At 37.7% G+C, this 20,352-nt stretch overlaps 1 protein-coding gene and 1 pseudogene across 4 annotated transcripts in view; both read left to right on the forward strand.

Annotated features, from left to right (window-relative positions):
* Positions 1 to 20,352, forward strand: part of Prkn (parkin RBR E3 ubiquitin protein ligase) — a 1,262,552-nt gene that overhangs the window by 1,047,326 nt on the left and 194,874 nt on the right. For all 4 annotated transcript variants that reach the window (XM_063233336.1, XM_063233335.1, XM_063233337.1 and 1 more), the window contains one exon: positions 19,047 to 19,108. In XM_063233336.1, coding sequence (XP_063089406.1) covers positions 19,047 to 19,108 — 62 coding nt within the window. The remainder of the gene's footprint in view (positions 1 to 19,046; positions 19,109 to 20,352) is intronic.
* LOC134472152 (dnaJ homolog subfamily C member 2-like) lies at positions 7,332 to 11,593 on the forward strand (annotated as a pseudogene).

Below are 20,352 nucleotides of genomic sequence, written 5' to 3' on the forward strand. Positions count from 1 at the left end.
AATTTGGATAATAGGAAGAGGAAGGAAAGGACCACCAAGAAGGCAGAAGAAAAAGAACAGAGAGAAAATTAGTGAAGTGACTCTCAAAGCTTAAGGGAGATCAATGTTTAGAATACAGTGTTAATCTAATATGAGGTGCTGTGGATGGAGGGGAGAAAGAGCTGATAGCCCAAACGCCATCGGCAGTTAGTACCCTGCCAAGGGGGTCCTCTGGCCTTAAACCCTAACTCTGTCACAGGAGCACCTGGGCCTGAACTCAATGCCTTGCTATGTGGGACTGCAGAATTCCCTGTACAAACAACCTTGCCACTCTTGACTTACTGTTTTCCTGAAGGCAGTGGCCAGTGACCAGGGGGCACTGGCTAGGAGGATTGGACCATAGAACTTGACCTGTGGACTGCACCATTAGATGTGTGATAAGCCTGTCAAAGAGGAAGGAAGCTGAGAATAAAATAAGAGGCCAAAGTGCCAGAGGTCCGACTGTGGCTGGGTCACGGAGGCCACACTGAGAACCCACCTTCCCTGTGTGCTCTGTATCATCACCTTCTGCCTCCTCCTGCAGGAATATTTGTCTAAGTAAAAAGGTGAAACGCTTTAACAATTTTTAAATTTAATTTATAGCTTTTATAAACATAGACATAATGATTTATTACTACTGTTAGAAAGAACATACTGTTTCTCCCCAAACATAAGTTCAAAGTCCGGACAGATCCCTTGTAACAAAAGATGGATTACAAAGAAAAAAAGCAAGTAAGTTTTTTGCCATGTGCACTGTGCATCACATGGGAGAGATCTCAGCGGCAGATAAGTCAAAGCAGAGACTTTGAACTCAGGTTTATATAGAATCTTCAAAAAGGAACAATAAACTTTAAAGAAGTGACAAAACAAAAGAAAGCAATTTTAGGCTTCCAGAGGTGAGAAAGTGGAAAGGTAAACATAAGAGAAGAGACCAGTGGAGTTAAGTCTGTTTGTAGTACTTCTGGTGCAATCTCTGAGCTGACAGCAGTTGCCTTTAGGAAGACTTTATATCTTGTCTTCAGGTAGAATACATGGAAAGGGTGAGATAAAAAGGGCTTCCTCTGTATGTTGATTCTTTTTTTTTTTTTTTTTTTTTATTTAAGAGGAAAAAGAGAAAAACACAAAACAGAACAAAGCAGTGTAAGGTTACACATAATACATAACTACAAAAAAAAACATAACAGTAAGAAATCACCTGTTAATAGATTACATAATATCATCTTGGAAATAGTTGCTCAAATCACAGTATCAAAGAATACAAAGTAGACATTCAAACGGAGAGACTGCAAACAGCTGTGTTCAATGATCCAAAAACATTAATATAGTCAGCTATTTAACATCCCTAAACACACTTGTTGTTATATCCGTTAGAGCTCTTTTTTTTTCCCCTCCCTCTCTTTTTTATAACAAAATTTATACATTTTGGATTTTATTACTCCTCAGTTCTCGTTACTCTCTTGGGGGGGAGAGAATAAAGTCAAATATGGCAAAACAAAGCTGTAAGTCCAAACCAAGGATAGACATAGCACATGATGTAGAACAGAGTACAAGGTCATCAACAATAATTGCCTTTAACTCAAGGGAATTATTCTGGGGTTAGAAATTCTAGTGTTTCTCATTACAATTGCCTTGGGCCCACAGGGGATAATACTCATCACAAGCCCCACTGCACGTATGGTGGCTTCAGAATTCGGAGACGTTGTCAGTGTGCCTTGTAGGTATGGTGGGCAGAAACTAACTGCATGATGTTACAGTGAGGATGTGACAGCCACGAGGGCAAGAACTCTCATCTAAAAAGTTTGACCTTTCAAAGAAAAAATGCTTTTCAAAGTCTTTTTAAATGAGCCACATAAAATCACAGTTTATGTCTGTCACATTCACCTTGGATTCCCAAGGTCAAGTGTCTAAATACATGGACAAATATAGTGGCAAAAAATAAGAGACTTCCAGCTCTCACATTGTAACAGAAATGTTGCCAAATACAAGGTCAAATCTAAGGGTGAGAGGAAGGGAGATGAACATCAGGGTGCTTCCTATAAATCTGCCCATATTTTACAGATTATTTCAGGAAATTGCATATTCACAACAGGGAAAAGAAACTTAAATGAGGGCTTAAAAGAGCTGGATATGGTTTCTATCACTCCAAGTCTAGAATAGTATCTACAGTGTTCTTTCTAGCATGAACATTTTATTATTAGAATGGAACTTTTTTCAAAGATGCACTGATTCCTGCCATTGGCTATATGGATGCAGAATCTGTAACACAGTGTATCAGTGATACCACAGTAGGGAATTTTGTACTGAGAGAGAGTTTATTCCAGAAGAGGAATAGCTAATCTAACATTTCTCTCAAAACTAAAATATTGTCATTCTTCAATACATAAATAGATGTGACATAAATCTTGTCTTTAGTCACTGAAGAAATTAAATGCCAACAAGTCCATAAATCCCCAAAATTAGAACTGATTGTCACTAATATAAACAAAATCATCAAACTGTACCTAATAGTTGTGTAGCTATATTAAGAAAAGTATTTTTGACATTTCAATGGTGCTCTGAATGATTGCTTATCATAGCAGCTAACTATTCTGAACTAACTTAGCAAGCCTGACCTCGATACTCTGCTTACATTGTTGTTCTGCTCTCAGTGGCCCATAAGGAAATGGAGCTTTAAGAATCAAAAACAAAAACTGTTCCTTGAATAGTGATACACTAATATTTTTTGTTTCAAATATGAAATGAATAATTTCTGGAATTTTAAGATATTGATTGATAGGACATTAGACTTTTTAATTCATGGTCCTTAAATGAACTCTGGCACAGATTTATAAGATATGTATAATTGTTTGTTTTTGAAAGCACTAACTTGTGAAAATTAGAAGGTGATGACTTTTCTTTCCTTTATTTATTTATTTATTCTAAAAATATTTTCTGAATGCTAATCTTCTGCTGTACAGTTCTGATTCCCACTGTCAACACTTTAGAGAAATTGAAGCACAAATTGACTGAGAAACAGTGAGAGTTTGTTCAGGCTACTCAGACTTACAACTGGGGAAATTCATAGATTGAAATGGGCTTTAGATATGTACTCTAGGATTTTATGGATTTCACATAGATTTTGAAGTCAAAAGTCACAAATGCACAAGGGATGATATCAGTAGTTTGTCTTTATTTTTATTTTAAAGAGAACAATTAAAAATAGTAATAAAACAGAGTTTCAAAACAGGTTAGTAGAGAGTTACAATGATTACTACCTTGTGTATTGTTGTCTAGTAGTAGTTATTCGAGAATACAAGATGTAGGCATGATGTCTTGTCCAAACAACAATAGCACAAACTTTTCTTTCCAATGAGCTAAGGGAAACGAGCTATATAACTATCTTAATTGTCTTGTGTATAAATATATAGTTTTTGTTTTCCCTCCCTTCTGTTCCCCTTTCCCTCATTACAGTTTGTCTTTTCTTTTGAACAATTTGTTCCTAATTCATAATATCCATTGTACACTTTGGACCTTATTTATTCATTCAGTTTCTTACATTAGTGAGGTAATATGATGTTTACACATATGATTTATTTCATTTACCTCAAGTTGCATTCATTTCCTTGTAAAAGTTTCAAGTTTATTCTTCTTTATGGCCAAATAGTACTGCATTATATTTTTAAAATCTTCTTTATCCATCCCTCAGTTTATGGCTATTTCAGTTTTTCTCAATATTTAGCTGTTACAGAGTGTTCTGCTATAAATATGGGTGCACATATATTACTGTAGAATGATGTTTTTAATTTTTCTGGGAAGATACCCAGAAGGGAAATAACTATGTCAAACGGAACCTCTAATCCTAGATTTTTAAGAAACCTCCACACTGATTTTTACAATAGTTGCACCAGTCTAAATTCCCACAAACAGTAGAGAAGAGTTCCTTTTTCTTCACAGCCCCACCAGCATTTGTTATCTGTTGATTTTTTGATGATAGCCATTCTTTCTGGGGTAAGATAAAATCTCATGTTATTTTAATTTGCATATCTCAAATGACTAGTGATGTTGAACATTTCTTCAGGTAAATTTATTTGCCATTTGTATTTCTTCATCTGAGAGGAGTGTATTCATCTCAGAGAGCCATTTTTGGATTAGGTCTTTGAATTTGGAGTGTCTGTTTGTTTAAATGTTCTAGATATAAGTACTTTGAGGAACAACTGGCTCACAATTTTTTTCTCACTCTGTGGGTTGTCATTTCACTATGTTGGTGATTTCTTCTGTTGTGCAAAAGTTCTTTTAATAAAATGAGATCCCATGTGTTGATTCTTTGTAATATTTCCCTTGCAGTCTGGGTTTTGTTCATGAAATTTCTGCCTACACCTGTCTTTGAGATTTCTACCTATTTTCTCTTCCAGTAAATTTAGGGCTTCTATTTTAATATTTAGATCTTTGATCCATTTCTGACTTTAGTTTAGTACATGGTGGTAAACACTGGTCTAGATTTGTAGTGTTGGGCATGCAGAAAGCCAGTTTTTCCAGCACCATTTATTAAAGAGACTATCTTTCTTCCCATGAGAATGTTAGGCTTCTTCATCAAACATAAAGTGGCTGAGTGTCTTTGGGGTTGTGTCTACATCTTCTAATCTGTTCCACTGATTTTCAAGCCTGGTTTTTCTTGTTTGTTTGTTTGTTTTTGCCAGTACCATGTTCATTTTTATCACAATAGCTTTGTAGAATAATTTTAGGTCTGGAATTCTGATACTTCCTGACTTTCCTTTGTTGCCCAGACATGCTCTTGCTATTCTAGGTCTCTTATGGTTCCAAATAAATTTTAGGAATATTGTCTCTAGATATGTGAGGGATGCTAATGATATTTTGATCAGGATTGTGTTAAATCTGTATAATAATTTTGGGTGTATGGCCATTTTCACAATCTTGTTTCTTCCTATCCATGAGCAAGGTATAATGTTCCCATTTTATTAAAGCCTATTCAATTTATTTTTACAGAGTACTGTAATTTTCATTGTATAGATCTTTTACATATTTTGTCAGATTGATTCATTATTTCATTTTTAGACCCTATTTTGAAGGGTATGCTTTTCCTAATTTCTCTCTTTGTGAGTTTGTTACTCATGTAAAGAAATGCTATTGATTTTTGAGTGTTAACTTTGTTATCTAGCTATACTGCTGAATTTGGATATTAAGTCTAGAGGTTTTTTGGTGTCATCTGCAAATAATGATAATTTAATTTCTTCCTGTCTTATCTTTAGTCTTTTTTTTTTCCTCTTGTCTAATTTCTCTGGATAATGTTTCCAGAACTATATTGAACAGGAGTGGTGATAGTTGACATACTTGGCTTGTCCCTGATTTTAAGAGTGAAAGCTTTCAGTTTTTGACCATTTAATATAATGTTAGCTGTTGATTAGTCATAGTTGGCTTTCCAGTTTTCTGTAGGGTTTTATTATGAGTGGGTGTTAGATCTTATCAAATGCTTTTTCTGTATCTATTGAGATGATCTGCCCATAATTTAGGTGCAGGCAAGATTGCAAGCTGCCTTATAAGCCAGAGGTGGATGATTCAAAGAACCTATGTAGAGAAGTTCTCAGAAGGGAGCAGGGAGGACATACACAAAATAAGTAATGAGAACAAAAGGGATTCAGGCCAAGACAACCCTGGTGTCTTCTATGTGCCTGGATGTTCTGCTTACTTGAAACAGCAGCTCTCAGTCCCTTAACCACAGGATGCAGCACTTTGGGAGCTGGTAGGGTGTCCCTGTGCTGAGCAAGGGCTGTACATCGACACAGGACCTTTGGTCCTCTGACACAGAAGTGAGTGAAGCCTTGTTTCTGGCCTAGTGTTTGAGAGGCCTGTCTACTTTGCCCTTTGATTTTGGTTTCTTTCACACCGGGTAGAATTGTCTCTGTCCTCATGGAGCTTATATTTAAGTTGTTAAAATAAAAATTAACAAATAATTGCACAAACTGCTAACAAATATGCACATAGACCTTCCATATGCTTTTTAGGTTAGATTTAACCAGGCTGTCATTGACCGTATTTTGACCTATATACCAACAAGTTCACAGTAAGCATGTAACTGATGTGAACAGTATGATGATACACAAGGTGTCAATAAAGATTGACTGTACCACAAAAAAAAGTCTGGCCTCATATTCACTTGTTATTTTTTACAGGCATTCCATGATGAATATTTGGAACCCCTGAAATTTTGGTGGGGGGGTTTGTTTGTTTTGTGGTACATAAAATTTTGATGTCTCTATAGTAGTAGTATATTTTCTTCCCAAGACAAAAAAATTTTGATGAAGTTAATCAGACTTATGAGATTGTACCATAGAATAATGTACTGCATGTAATTCTGAAATTCTGAGTTTTTTAAGGCAAAATCTGACAGAATTTTTGTTAAAGCATCATCACAGAGCAAAAAGTAGCTTTCAGTACATAGTACGTAGTATCTAAAATGTAGAGGTAGAATTTCAAGGACTAACTGGATCGCTCAGCTCTGTCACTTGTTTCACTCACTATGTGGGTGACAAGGAAACTAATTTTGCATATCATAAACAGAGCATAATCCCCTTCCTCTTCCTCTAGTGATGAGCTATGGCAAAGGAAATTTTGAGCTATCATTTTTTAAAATATCTTTCTGGAGTATTTGTTTTTAAACCTCAGAGTGTTAGCCATAATCATCCATCTGCTGACTGTATGTGAAGCTATGCCCTTACTGTGTGTTATGGCCGACTCAGAATGCTAACCAGAAGGTGTCTCAGGCATTGATAAATGTCTCTTTCATCAGAAATTTGAGGTTTGCCTTTCGCATGTTTGGATAATTGGTTGTATTTGAGGACCTGGGGCTTAATTTATTTTCATTTCTCCTTCTATTCATTCTCTTTGTAAGTGAACGTATATAAAGGATGCATTCTTTTTCGTTTTTTTTATCAGTACCAGAGATCGAACTCACAACTGCCTGCTTGCAAGGCAGGCGCTTATGCCGCTGAGCTAAATCCCCAGCTCCAAGGATGCATTCTGACATGACCAGTGAAATACTAAAAGGTTTTCCAGCTAGTTCAAAGATAAAAAATGCCACAAAGATTTGTTATTTCAGATAAATATATTGAATTCCTTATTAACTACTTGACTATTACAGTGCACAACTGAATAAATGAATAGTTCTTAAAAATATACTAATTGTACTTTCAAAGCACATATGATCTGCTCATCTGTGTGTATACATATGTGCACATTCATATGCCCATATACACACACCAAGACTTAACCATTTTCATGCAGCATATAGTCAGAATAGGTATCGGTTACTTAGTTGGATGTCAGGCTCTTTCAGACAGCTGGCTTCTCAACTGACCATTGAAGAAGAGAGATGTCTCTGGGACCAGACCAAAACAACCGCTCTTAATGCAGCCCCCTCCCGTTTCTTTGTGGTTGCCCTGGTCCTCCTAGCCAGATTCTTGGGGCCAAGGGAGGACCTGGCTGAGAATGAGAAGACTAGCCCGGGTGGGGAGGATGAAAATCTACATGGTGAGAAAGAAGGAGGGAAGAAGAAGAGAGAAGAGATTAATGGCATCCAGGAAAACCCCCATGTCCGGTCTGGTGTTCCCTTTCCATTCTCATCTGAGAAGACCGGTTAGATGTACATATTATGCCTCACACATTCTAGACTGTACATGTTCTTTACTGACAGGTGTCACCATGCAGCACATTCCTTCAAATCCAGCTACATGTATAAAGTCTCCACAGGCAGCATTAGGCTTCTGTTCCTTCCATATCCCTCCACAGGCAGTGCCAGACAGCATAGACACTTGCTTAGCGCCTTTCCTCAGTGATTTTTTTGAAGAAAGAATTCAACAGCAAATAAAATGGGTTGCATAGCACATGTCATGTTATTAAGGGCTCCCAATCTTAAATCAATGTTTGGTATGTTTTCCAAGTAAGTTAAAGCTTCGTGCTTGCCCTCCGAGGGTAAGAAAGGGTTTGTCTTCTAATCCAGATGAGGCAATAGAGAAGTGATCATGTCCCTGCCACATCCACACTGAAACCTACCAGCTGAGCGTCTTGGGGATTTCCATGATAAATCACCTCCAGAAGCCACAGATTACTGAATTTCTTCTGGAAGTAGAAGTAGCTCAGCATCTAACCTTTACTATTTTTCTTTTCATTAATTTTTAATTTTCCATTCATTTGTTTATTGTCACACTAGGGAATTGAACTCAGGGCCTTCACACTGAGCTACATCTAGCCCATCTGCAAGCTCACACAGTCTCCCTCTTTGTTTTTGTCTCTGTTCCTCTGTCCCTCTGTCTCTCTGTCTCTCTCTCAGTTTCTCAGCACACAGGCCTTGAACTTTTGATCAGCTGTGATCATCCTGCCTCAGCCTCCCAGAGTACTAGGATTACAGGTGTGTGTAGCTACTTTGGACAACTACTTTCTCTTTTAACTGATATACATCACTCAATTTCCTTGCAGTTGCAGTTTTTATTTTTAGCTAAGTTCTCTGTCAACAAACACTACACCACTAATGTGAAAGTAAGTCCCATACTTACAGACAAGTTCCTTTCCTGGAGAATTGTTTGTAAATCTGATTCATTCAAAAGCTGACAAAGTGAGTTTTAAACAGTCCACCTATGAAAAGTTTGCAACTCGGATGGTCAAAAGTCAGAGTCTTAACTATACTATAAGTGTCTCCAGACAGGATCCAAAGAGGTCCTCCATAGCGTAGGTTTTTGACTCTCATCACAGAAAGCATTTCAGGGGGCATCTTTGTAAGGCACAGGCAGATTTATTAGGCAGAGACAGAAAGTAAGAGAAAATAGGGAGTGACTTTTAGCTAGCGCAGCTGGAAAGGGTATCCTCTGATGAAGAGCTTCAGCCTGACCTGCTTACATAGTTTGTATTATGGATTTGCTAGGGTGCACTAGAGTTTGATAGACCATTTTCTCAATTCTGGAGTCATAGCTTGAAGGGCAGCTTATTTCCTATGAGATAATTGTGCTAATTTGGTAGGGGCAGCCTTACCTTTCATTGTGAATAATTGTTCCCACTTAGGAAGGTAACCTCATCCCATGGGCCATCCAGTCAGGCTCTGCTTTGCCTGGAGTGTGAGGTGACTGTAGGTTTAGAACTGGAGGCTTCCGGGAATCATTAGTGGTTTGGAACCAGATATAAAATCTGGCAATTTTGTGCCCCTGAAAATTATGAAAATTACTTCAGTTACTCTCACCTTAGTGTCCCCGGTCTTGAAGGGGGATGAAATAGGTGACAGAAATTTAGGACAAATAATCTTTGTAATGCAGATACTGATTAAGTGACTTATATGCTTATATGCAGAACTGAGAAGGGATCTGACCCAAAGTTTTGAGATAATAAAGGAGACAAATACAAAAAAAAAAGGCAGAAACACCAAGCTTCATCTCTTAAATTACCCACTGGGCATCTGCAGGTTCAACCTCCAGGTGCCCCTACCCTCACTCCCTTCAGGAAATTACACTGTCAGTCAGTCTGTCTTTGTAAGCTTTCTGACCAGTTGCAAACTAGAATATGAGTAAGAAACAAGGTGAGGCTTGAGTTTTTGGAAGGCTTGTCACAAGCTTAAGTAATGGTATGGAGTATAGATACGGATAACCACAAGTGACTTTAATGACATCTTAGAACTAGGTTCCTTTTCTCCTTTCTACCTATCTTTATTTTTTCTACCCTGTCTCATAAGTATCTTATGACAGAGCAGCCACCAGTATTCTCTCTGCCTCTCGCAATATTGTCTCATTGATTTTACTCATTCACATGCAATCATCACCCAACACATTGTTATTGTTATTACTTAAAACACTTTTTTCAACTCAAGAATGAGAAAAAATACAAGATTTTATTTAACTTTCATTGGGTCCTTCTCCAATGGTCTTCCTTTATTTATGTAGATCCAGATTTCTAACCTATATTAGTTTCTTTTTGCCTGAAGAAACTCTTTGACAATTTTTATAGAGCAAGCCATAGAAATTTCTTAAACTAAAATGCAAAGAAGAAAGAGACAGTACTGGTCATCACTTTCTTCATTTTTATCTAAGTGTCTATATTTTTCCTACCCCCACTCTGTATCAGAGTTTGACCCAAGAGCCTTAGGATAAGCCATATTCCCAAATCTTTTATTTTATCTTTGTAACTTAAGACAGAGTCTCTTAGGTTGGACTTGAACTTGCTATCCTCAAGACCTTTCTGCTTCAGTCTTCTGAGGAACTGGAATTACAAATGTGCACACAAACATGCTCTCCTTCACATCTGAAAGATAATTTTGCTCTACATAAAGTCTAGGTATATTTCTCTCGACACTTCAAATATTTTCCTCTCCTTTCTTCTTTCTTGAATAGTTCCAGAAGACGCTCTCTGAAATTCCTATCCTTGTTTGTAAAGTGATCCCTCCACCCTACTTTCCTTCAAGGTCTTTTCTTTGTCTTGAGTTTTCAAAATACTTTACTATAGCATATTTAGCTGTGTTTTGGGAATTTATTCTGATTAATCTTCTCTGTGCATCTTGGACATGGAATCTGGTGTCTGGCACTTATCCCACTTTTATTTCAATTCTTTCTTCTGCTCTGTTGTCTCTCTCTTCTCTTTGTGATGTTTTAATAATGTGTAGGTTTCATCTTTTGAGATTGCACCAAAGTTCTTAGATGTTCTGTTTTATTTTTTCTCAGTATTTCAATTAGAAAAGCTTTTATTTTGGACTTTTCTTCAAGCTTGCTGATCATCTAAAGTATTTTCATTTCTGTTGTATTGTTTTTGATTTCTCACATTTCTTTTTGATTCCTTCATAGAATTTTCACACCTCTGCTTCCATTACCCATCTGTATTTGAATGAAATCTACTTTTTCCATTAGAACCCTTAACATAGTCATCGTAGTTATTTTAAATTCCTTAACTAGCAACCCATTCCTGAAGTGCTTACCAGTCATCTCCATGTGCCAGTTTCTGGGTGCCAGATATCCTGGGCACGAGGCTCAGACCCAAATGTTCATCACTTTGTTGAGTGGAACCTGTGGGAAAATGGTTCAAAGCTTTTGTTAGGAGGAGAAACAGAAATGCTTCTGCCCCTTTCCAGGAGCTGGAGGATAAGAAAGAGTTATCAGAGGAAGATAAAGAATTGCAGTTAGAAGAACTTCCCATGCTGAAAACACTTGACCCTAAAGACTGGAAGAACCAAGATCATTACTCAGTTGTTGGACTTGCTATATAAGATGCAAAGCTACATAAAGACAGATTAAAGCAGCTCAAAAAGCAATGGTTTTAAAGTATCATTCAGACAAATGGAAAGCAGCTGATGAATCAATAAAAGAAGGGGACAATGATTACTTCACACGCTTATGAAATGTTATCTAATCCAGTGAAAACATGAGCATTTAACAGCACAGATCCTACTTTTGGTAACTCAGAGCCATCTAAAAGTGAAGCAAAGGATAGTTTCTTTGAAATGTTTTCTCCAGTGTTTGAAAGGAATTCCAGATGATCAAATAAAAAAAGTTCCTAAATTTGTGATATAAATTCATCATTTGAAGATGTAGATGGGTTTTATTCTTTTTGATATAATTTTGATTCTTGGAGAGAATTTTCTTATTTAGATGAAGAAGAAGAAGAAGGAAAAGTAGAATACTGTGATGAGAGGAAATGAATTGAAAAGCAGAACAGAGCAACAAGAACACAAAGGAAATGAACAGAATAAGAACATCAGTTGACATGCTTGTAGCTGTGATCCAAGTATAAGAAATTTAAAGAAAAAGTCAAGAAAGAAGCAGAAGAGAAAGAAAAAGCAGAAGCAAAATGGAGCAAGAAGCTGAAGAAAAAGACGGACTGAATGAGAAGCTGCTACATTGGCTAAAGAGAAAGAAGTTAGATAGCAAGCATTACTGGCAAAGAAATAAAAAGATTTCAAGAAAAAAGTCACTCAAAAGAGAACACAAAAGCTTTATAACTCATGCAAGACCTGGAATCACTTCTCAGACAAAGAGGCAAAACGGATGAGCATGATAGAAGAAGCGGAGAAACTCTATGATTGGCTTGAACTAGCAAGTTTGCAGTGCTTGAATGAAACACATCATCTACAAAAGGAGGAGGGAAGACTGCACTGAAGAAACAGGTAGAAGAAATAAATCAGCAAATGTGGAAAGAGAAAGAAGAAGCCAAGCTCTAATGCAATAAGCATCTAAGAATGCAGAGAGGTCAAATGGCAGAGGTGGAGGTAGCAGGAAAACCGATCAGAAGATGATCTGTAGGGACTTACTAACGCTGTGGCTCTCTTCCCTGCTGGAACGAATCTAAGATGGGAAGTTGTTGCTAACTAGATGAACGTACATTCTTCATCTGGTGTCAGAAGAACAGCCAAAGGTTTTATTGGCAAAGCAGAAAGTCTCCAGAACCTTGACCCTCATCAAAAAAGATGACATGGACAGTAAGGTTTTTGATAAATTTAGAAAAGAACATGGAGTGGTACCTCAAGCAGATGATGTAACACCATCAGAACAGTTTGAAGGTTTGTGCACAGATTTCACCTGATGGACAACAGAAAACCAGAAGCTTTTGGAACAAGCTTTGAAAACATTCCTTGTAAACACAATTGAAAGATGGAAAAATTAATTGCAGACACAGTTCCTGGCAGGACAAAGAAGGACTTCATGAAACAATATAAGGAACTTGTTGAGATGGTAAAAGCAAAGAAAGCTACACAAGAGCAAGTGCTAACTTCAAGCAGAGCCAGGAAGTGTGAGAACCCTCATAGTGTGTGCATTTTTATAATAAAACTGAAAACACTGTATTTTTTTTATTTACAAAATTATATTTATGGTAATAAATTCCCTACCTAATAATTCCAACATCTGTATTACATCTGAGTCAGGTTCTGATGTTTGCTTTGTCTCATAATATATATTTTTTCTTGCCTGCTGGCATGATTGTGATCCTTTTGTTGAAAGTTGGATATTTTGAGGGGGACTAAGAACTGAAGTAAATAGCCCTGCAATGCGAGGATGTGTGTCTATCTGGAGGTGGACAGCTGTAGTGAAGTGAAGTGGAGCTGGAGGAGTGCTTGCTGTAGTGAAGATGCCAGAGATTTCAGATTCCTTTTAAGGTGCTTGTCTTCTGTGTCCTGTGTAACTCTGGGCTTCTTATGCAGGAATCTGTGCAGAACAACTTTTTCAACGAGAGTCTGCTGATATTTTCGCGAGTCTCTGTTGTTAAAAGCGATCAGATGGGGAGATGTAATATAATCCATCAGTTAAATCTTGGCCTTTAGTGGCTGTTTTCTGGCTCTTTGATTTTCATAAGAGTTTCTACAGTGATATCGCTCCTTACCATCTATCAATTTTTACCGCCACCCCAGTAATGGACATAGGCAGACTAGAGGGAGCTGCAGTTAGAATAATGTCTTTCTCTCATTGGTCTGGGGAAGGGGTTTGCACAGGCCTGTAGAGCAGAATTTTGTTATGGAGAAGGCTCTGGGCATACCCAGGCAAATGGTAGAAAATCAAACCAAAGACAAGTGCCAGGAAACAAGGTGCACCCAGGGTCCCACAGAAATTGGATCCCAAGTCTATAATAGCATCACTCACAGAAAATATGTAGCTTCAGATCAGTTAGCATGAATTTTTGTGAGGATTGTTTCACCCTATTTTGCCACCTTGCTATGTTTAGAAGACCCAGAACAGAAGGAAACACAGCATGGGTATTGGGCAAAAAGGCACAGCAGAATACTGAGGAGCCAAGCATTCTAAGCATCACTGCTGACTTCCCATGTGGTCTAGGCAGGGTAGAAACATAACAGAAGGTAAAAAAGTTCAGAAGAAGGATCACTTAGCCAAAAGCAAAGTACATATAGGGGTTGGAGTTTGTGTTAGGCTGGAGCTGGAGTCCTTGGGGATGAGAGGAGGCTCACTGTGGAGCAAGAAACTACACAGTTCCTTAGCCTCTGAGCTAGGTGGGGCAGTGATGGTGCAGCATTTGGCACAGGTGAATGAGGAGTGACAGGCACAAATCCCCACAACCAAGCACTTTGCATTTCAATCAGAGGAAACAGAAAATGAAGTAAACTAAGTGTTAGGGCCATTAGAGAATGATGAGATCCCTAAAGCAAAATACTCAGCAACAAATGAATGTAGGGTGATGACAGGCTGCAACACCAAACAGGGTGCCGAGAAGGTAGAAGTGGAAAGTACTTCATGTGGACATCAGGGCTGGCTTTCCAGGGGAAAGAAGCCAGTGGAAAGGCCTGGAGCCTGCAGCTGGCCTGCAGCAGTCAGAAGCAAGAGCAGGCCAGAAGCAAAGTGCACTTAACAAGAGGGAGAGAATGTCAAGCCCGCAGGGGACCTTAGAGGTTACTGCAGGGGTTTTGGTGGTTATTTGCATGCCATGTCTCACCTTATGCCCTCCCCATTAGCTTTTTTCTTTCCCTTTATTTTCCTAAATAACATAGAAAGATTTTCAGAAGACTGGTAAGTTCATCTGGGGATAGCAAAGCATTGCAATGAGAAGAAATGTGTACAGTGAACTGTGGACATATTCAAAGAGGTTGACATGAAGGCCAAAAGAAGGAGGATCATATAAGATGTTTTGAAAGAATAATCCTTGGTCCCGAGAGTCAGTGTCTTACTCATTTTCTCACTACTAGGACAAAATATCCAATGCTCCCAATTTAAAGGAGGACAAGTTTATTTGGTTTCCAGAGGGTGAAATTCTAAGTTGGGTGGTTCAAAGGCAGAAACACGTGGTAGAGGAACCTTAGCAGATGACACTTGTTCATCCTGTGCCATCCAGGAAGCAGAAAGAAGGAGAGATCCAGGGCAAGAATGCACCCTTCTATAGAAACAACAAATAAATATATGAAAAATATTCAACATCACTGGTCATTCAGGAGACGCAAGTTAAAACAATGCTGAGATTTCACCTCACTTCCGAAAGAAGGGCTATTATCAAGAAAACAACCAATAACAAATGTTGGTGGGGCTTTGGGGAAAAGAAACCCTTTTCTACCATTGATGAGAGGGTAGATTGGTGTAACCACTATAAAAACCAGTGTGGAGATTTCTCAGAAAATTGGGACTAGAGGTTCCATTTGACTAAGCTATTCCCCTTCTTGATATCTCCCCGAAAGAAATAAAAAGATATCACATTAACATATTCATACCCATGTTTTAGCAGCACAGTTTGTAATAACTAAGTCTTGGAAACAGCCCAAATGCCCACCAACTGATGAATGGATAAAGAAAATTTGGAAAAATTTTTAATACAATGAAGTACTATTCAGCCATAAATAAGGATAAACTTGAGACATTTCTAGGTAAAAAATGCACCTTGAGACCATATTCTTAAGTGAAATAAATCAGATACACACGTATAAATGTTGCTTTGTTTCTCTGGTATAAGAAATCAAAAGTGTAAATAAGAAACAAAATGGGTAATAGATCTTGTGAAACAGGAAGAAAATGTTCAAATGGAAACGGGAACTGGGGAGGGGGGGGAGAAAAGAAATAAGAGAGAAGAAAAAATGGAAACAAAGTTTTTGTAAATAAGGCGAGGAGAGAGGGTTGAAGGGCGAGGAGAGAAATAGGCAAAAAAAAAATTATATAAAGCGAAACACAGATGGACGTTATCAGTTGCTAAAATATCATAGCATTCTAAGTAATTGAATACAAGCATGATTTCCTTCTTTCTTCTAGGACAACCTTACAATGCTGTCTGTTTGGCAACTGAATACAATAATTGTAGAATTTAATGGTTTTTTCTCATATATTGTTTTGTAACATCTTCCTATGTTGTGTGTAAAATCAATCCTGACTGCAATCATATAAAACAAATAATATTGTGTCTACTTAAAAAGAAGAAGAGTATATCCTTGTAAATCACATGCTCAGCACCCCCCTCCCCCAACAATACCCCACCTCCTAGCAGCACATTCAGCTGCTTAACTTCTGGAAGGACTAATCCACTGATATGCATGGCATTCCCTACCACCCAATCACTTTCCAAAAGTTCCACATCTAAACACATGAGGTCTCTTTGGAACATTCTAGATCTAAACCATAGCAATCAGTAACAAGAGTGGCACCAGTCCCAGGTGAAAGACATAGTCTTGCAAAAGAAAACGTCCTTGTGGAAGTGTTCTTAACCTCAGTTTGCAGTGGCCGCTGTGCAAGGCTGTAGTTCTAGCAACATTGGTTGTGAATATTTCTAGTTGTAAAGCATACATATCCTCTCTTTCATAACCTCTCAGCTTTGTTATTATTTTTGTTAGAGTTTGACACAGGTGACTGCACATAGATTCTAACAGCTTTCTTTTTTTTCTCCACAAACATTCTATGAACTGTGTTGAATTTCTAGCTTTGTTGTTTTTTGTTTGCTTGATTGTGTTTTGTTTTGTTTTGTTTTGTTTTCATTAGTAGGATTGAAGTGCAGGCCTTTTATGTGCTAGGCAAGTACTTTACTACTGAGCTACAACCCCCTTTACAATTTTACATTGAGACAGGACCTCATTAAATTCCCCAGGCTGTTTTTAAACTTTCGATATTCTTGCCTCAGCCTCCTGATATCTGGCATACTATGGACATACTCCACTACCTCCAACATTAAATTTGTTATTTTTAAAACCTCATTTTTATACTCAGTTAGCCTCTGCTGTTTCTCACATTGATGCTGCTGTGATGTGCACAGCTTGCGGGGCTCCTGGATGGTCTTCTTCCATATCTTGACCTTGCTTCTCAACGTTTCTTACCATATGCTACATCCGTCTTTGTTTATTATACTTTATCATGCCTACCAGGTGTTTCAGTAATTATGTTGTCTTCTGTTAAAGATGTTTATGCTGGAGCCATCACTGACATCAATCCTATTATTCACAATTTAGGAGAATACCAGAATATAAATTCTGAAAAGAGGCTGATTTCAAGTTCAGCTTTTTATTTTACCTAAAGTAAAAATAAGTCAAAGTCTATTTTCTCTAGTTCAATAAAAGACAATTTATAGGAAAAAGTCCTTTAAACCTCTTAAAGAAAATTATTTTAAAGTAATATTTTAAAATATATCTAATAAACTGAAATATAGATATTTTATTCTTAAATGAGTAAAATGCCCAAATAAGAACTTATAAATTAAATATAAATAAAAATACAAAAGCAACATAAACTATGGATTTATTTTGGCAGGTGCTGTCATTTTATTGACCCTAAACAGAGCTTTGATGGACTGGTGGAGACGTTTGTGGCCCAAGTCTGCCCCCTGGGCTGTGATCTGATTTCCCACGGCTTTTCCTTGTGGCTCTTCCCTTTATACTCTCAGTACTGACTGTGTACTGTCCCTTGCTGCCAGTGCACCCTCACGTGTGATCCACCTCTGTTTCTTCCCCATTCATTTCAAGAAACTGAACTGTGGCTGATTATTTCCAAAAAGATCTAAAGCAATTATAAATGATCATAAGCTGAATCTGCATAGCAGGTTTCTGTTGCACTGCAGCCAATCAAATGATGGATCCAGGACACATTTTTACCAATTGTCCAAGTGATCATGAGACTCGCCACCCTGAAGTGACACTGTCTTAATCAGAACATATCTATTTTGACTCAGGGTTGCAGTTGCACTTCCCTTTTTTCACTTTCACAGTGTCTATTATACTCAGAAATAATGTTTTCACCAGCCATCTGGATATTACTGGGTTATTCAAGTTGACCCATAATATCAGCCACCACACTCAAATTCTTCTTCAAAATATCTTGCAGGAAAATTCACATAGCCTGTGTTTATAAATCTCCCACCTCTGACTTTATAAGTCAGTTTTCCTGTTTTTCTGTTGGTTTAAATCCAGCCTCCTAAAACAATGCGTAAGTCAAACTACTTTTGTAAAGAGCCTCTTCATCCATGTAAAGACAAGTTTCATCAATCCTCACCCTGCCTTGCTCAAACACCCTCATTATTTGCAACTATTTTTGCATCACAAAATTGAGTAAAATAAGAAATGGCTCAGTTATATCTTTGGTATGTCCCACATGTGATCCAATTTTCTTAAGAGAAACTTTAGCTGAGATCCATAGGTCTTATATCAAAGAAACAGGTTTTATATCAGTTTTATTTCCAGTTAATGTTGTAAATGACTATAACCCAATACTATGGAGTTATCCTATTGAAAAGACAGGAATAGAACACATTTTAACTGATACTAATCATTTACCCATGTATAAACATATAAATTTAGGCATATAGAGACAACCATAGGTAGTATTTATTTGTTTATTCTTACATGTATTTACTTATTTCATTTATAACTGAAAAAATAAAATGTGAAAGCCTGAACAGATGAAGGTGATGGGCAGAAAGACTATTGTACCCTATCCCAGAGTCCTTCCAGAAAAGACCTTCCTAAGGTTTTTGTTTGTTTGTTTGTTTGTTTTTGTACAAAGGATCAAACTCACAACCACACCCTTGCAAAGCAGGCTAAATCCTCAGCAACCTTCCCAAGTTTAAGTGCAAGATCCTATGGGTCTTTTTGCACAAAGTCTTCTAGAAGAGCCAGGCAAGTTAAACCTCAGTGAATCTTGTATAGACAGGACATCCACCTGCTCTGTTCTCCATTCTGAAATCATGATAAGCCTCCCACACCCCTGGGGGCTGAGTAACAGGATAGCATCAGTCAATGAGAACCCACAGTCATCAGCTCTCCCTCTAACTCCAAACTCTGGCTCTGTATTAGGGACAGGTGACAAAGAACCAGAAATGTGTGATAGATATCCTATGACCCCACAAAGGTCATGACAAGGAGCGAAAGGGGTTGGCCGGAATCACATGCAGCCCTTTCCCAAAGAGCTGCAGGTGGAACAAAGTAGTGGAGACTGCTCTGGTGAAGGTCAGGCTTCTCTGAGATTGGCTAGACACGTTCTCAGGCACACATTTGCATCCCCCTAAACATCAGCATTGCTCAATGATAGTTATAACTCTATGTAAGAATGCATCTTGTGCAAAATGAGAATGACATTTTAGTGATTAATTTTTCTTTCCAACAGCTGGCTGTCCCAACTCCTTGATTAAAGAGCTTCATCACTTCAGGATCCTTGGAGAAGAGCAGGTGAGTCAGCCTCTCAAAGACTGCAGCACTGTGTCATCAAAGATAGATGCTAATGAGACAGTTTGGGCTCCCCCCAGGGAAGCTGAATGTGTCTCCTGACCCATAGAGCCCTGAAATGGGGAAGAAAGTCATGCTGAAGACATGTGTGAAGACACTTTTCCTCTTCTATCCATCAGACCTGACAGGTTATTAATTGGTACATCTGCTTTCTGCCAGAGCGTTTCATCTCAAGACTCAAGCAGTAAGCAGGCACTGCATAGTGGCAGATGAACAAACAAACAAATGCAGAGATGAATTATGCCTGAGGGATCGATACTCACAGACATTCCTGATGTGATGCCTGTGGGTAGAGGTGTGCGCTCTTTTCACCTGATTTTTGTACTTTATATGTGCTACCTGTATTTCACAGCAGCCACCTTCTATACGATGTGTACCGATGACATGCATAGGATGACCCCTTTAGAGTACAGATTATTAAAGTGCTATATTCTGTCTCAGTAGAAATGTCACATTTTAAATAGATATGCAAAGTAAATCATTCAGGGTGCTAATTATATGCGTGCATGTATGCATGCATATACTCTGATACTTAAAATACAATTAGTATTTCATATCCACGGGTTCCACATCTGTGGATTCAACCAACAACAGATTGAAGACATTTGTGGGGAGGGGACAAGAACACAACAACAAAAATGTAAAATTTTTAACTTTGTTAAGCAAATATATACTTAGCATTTATATAGTATTAGGTATTATTAGTAATTCAGAGATTATTTAAATCACATAGAGGATGTGTGTTGATTATATGCAATACTACAGCAGTTGATATAAGGAATTTGAGTCTGCTCAGATTGCATTATCCACTGGGAGTCCTGAAATCAGCCTTCCACATGGGTACCATGGAACAACTCTTAACCCTTACATGGAATTGTGAATACTATATTAATATGTTAAATTAAGGTATAAGATAGTCAAATTATACTTAAAATATGTACATTAAATAGTTGACAACATGTTGGCTGGCCTACATTATACTCCCATTACTCACTTTTACTCCCAAAGATGATCTTTACCAACTCTGACCATATAACTTACCAGTGGTATTTATGGCTGTTTGTCTGTGTTTTCAGTTTGTATGTTTTTCTTTGGTGTGTGTGAATGGCAAGGTATAACTGTTCATTTCCAATGTGAATTAAAACCAGAAAGAGTTGATTAGAAAAGATCAAAAAAACTAGAATAAT

This window comes from Cavia porcellus, unplaced genomic scaffold (genome assembly GCF_034190915.1).
Source record: "Cavia porcellus strain 051 isolate PalLab524CR breed Dunkin Hartley unplaced genomic scaffold, mCavPor4.1 scaffold_22, whole genome shotgun sequence".
NCBI lineage: Eukaryota > Metazoa > Chordata > Mammalia > Rodentia > Caviidae > Cavia > Cavia porcellus.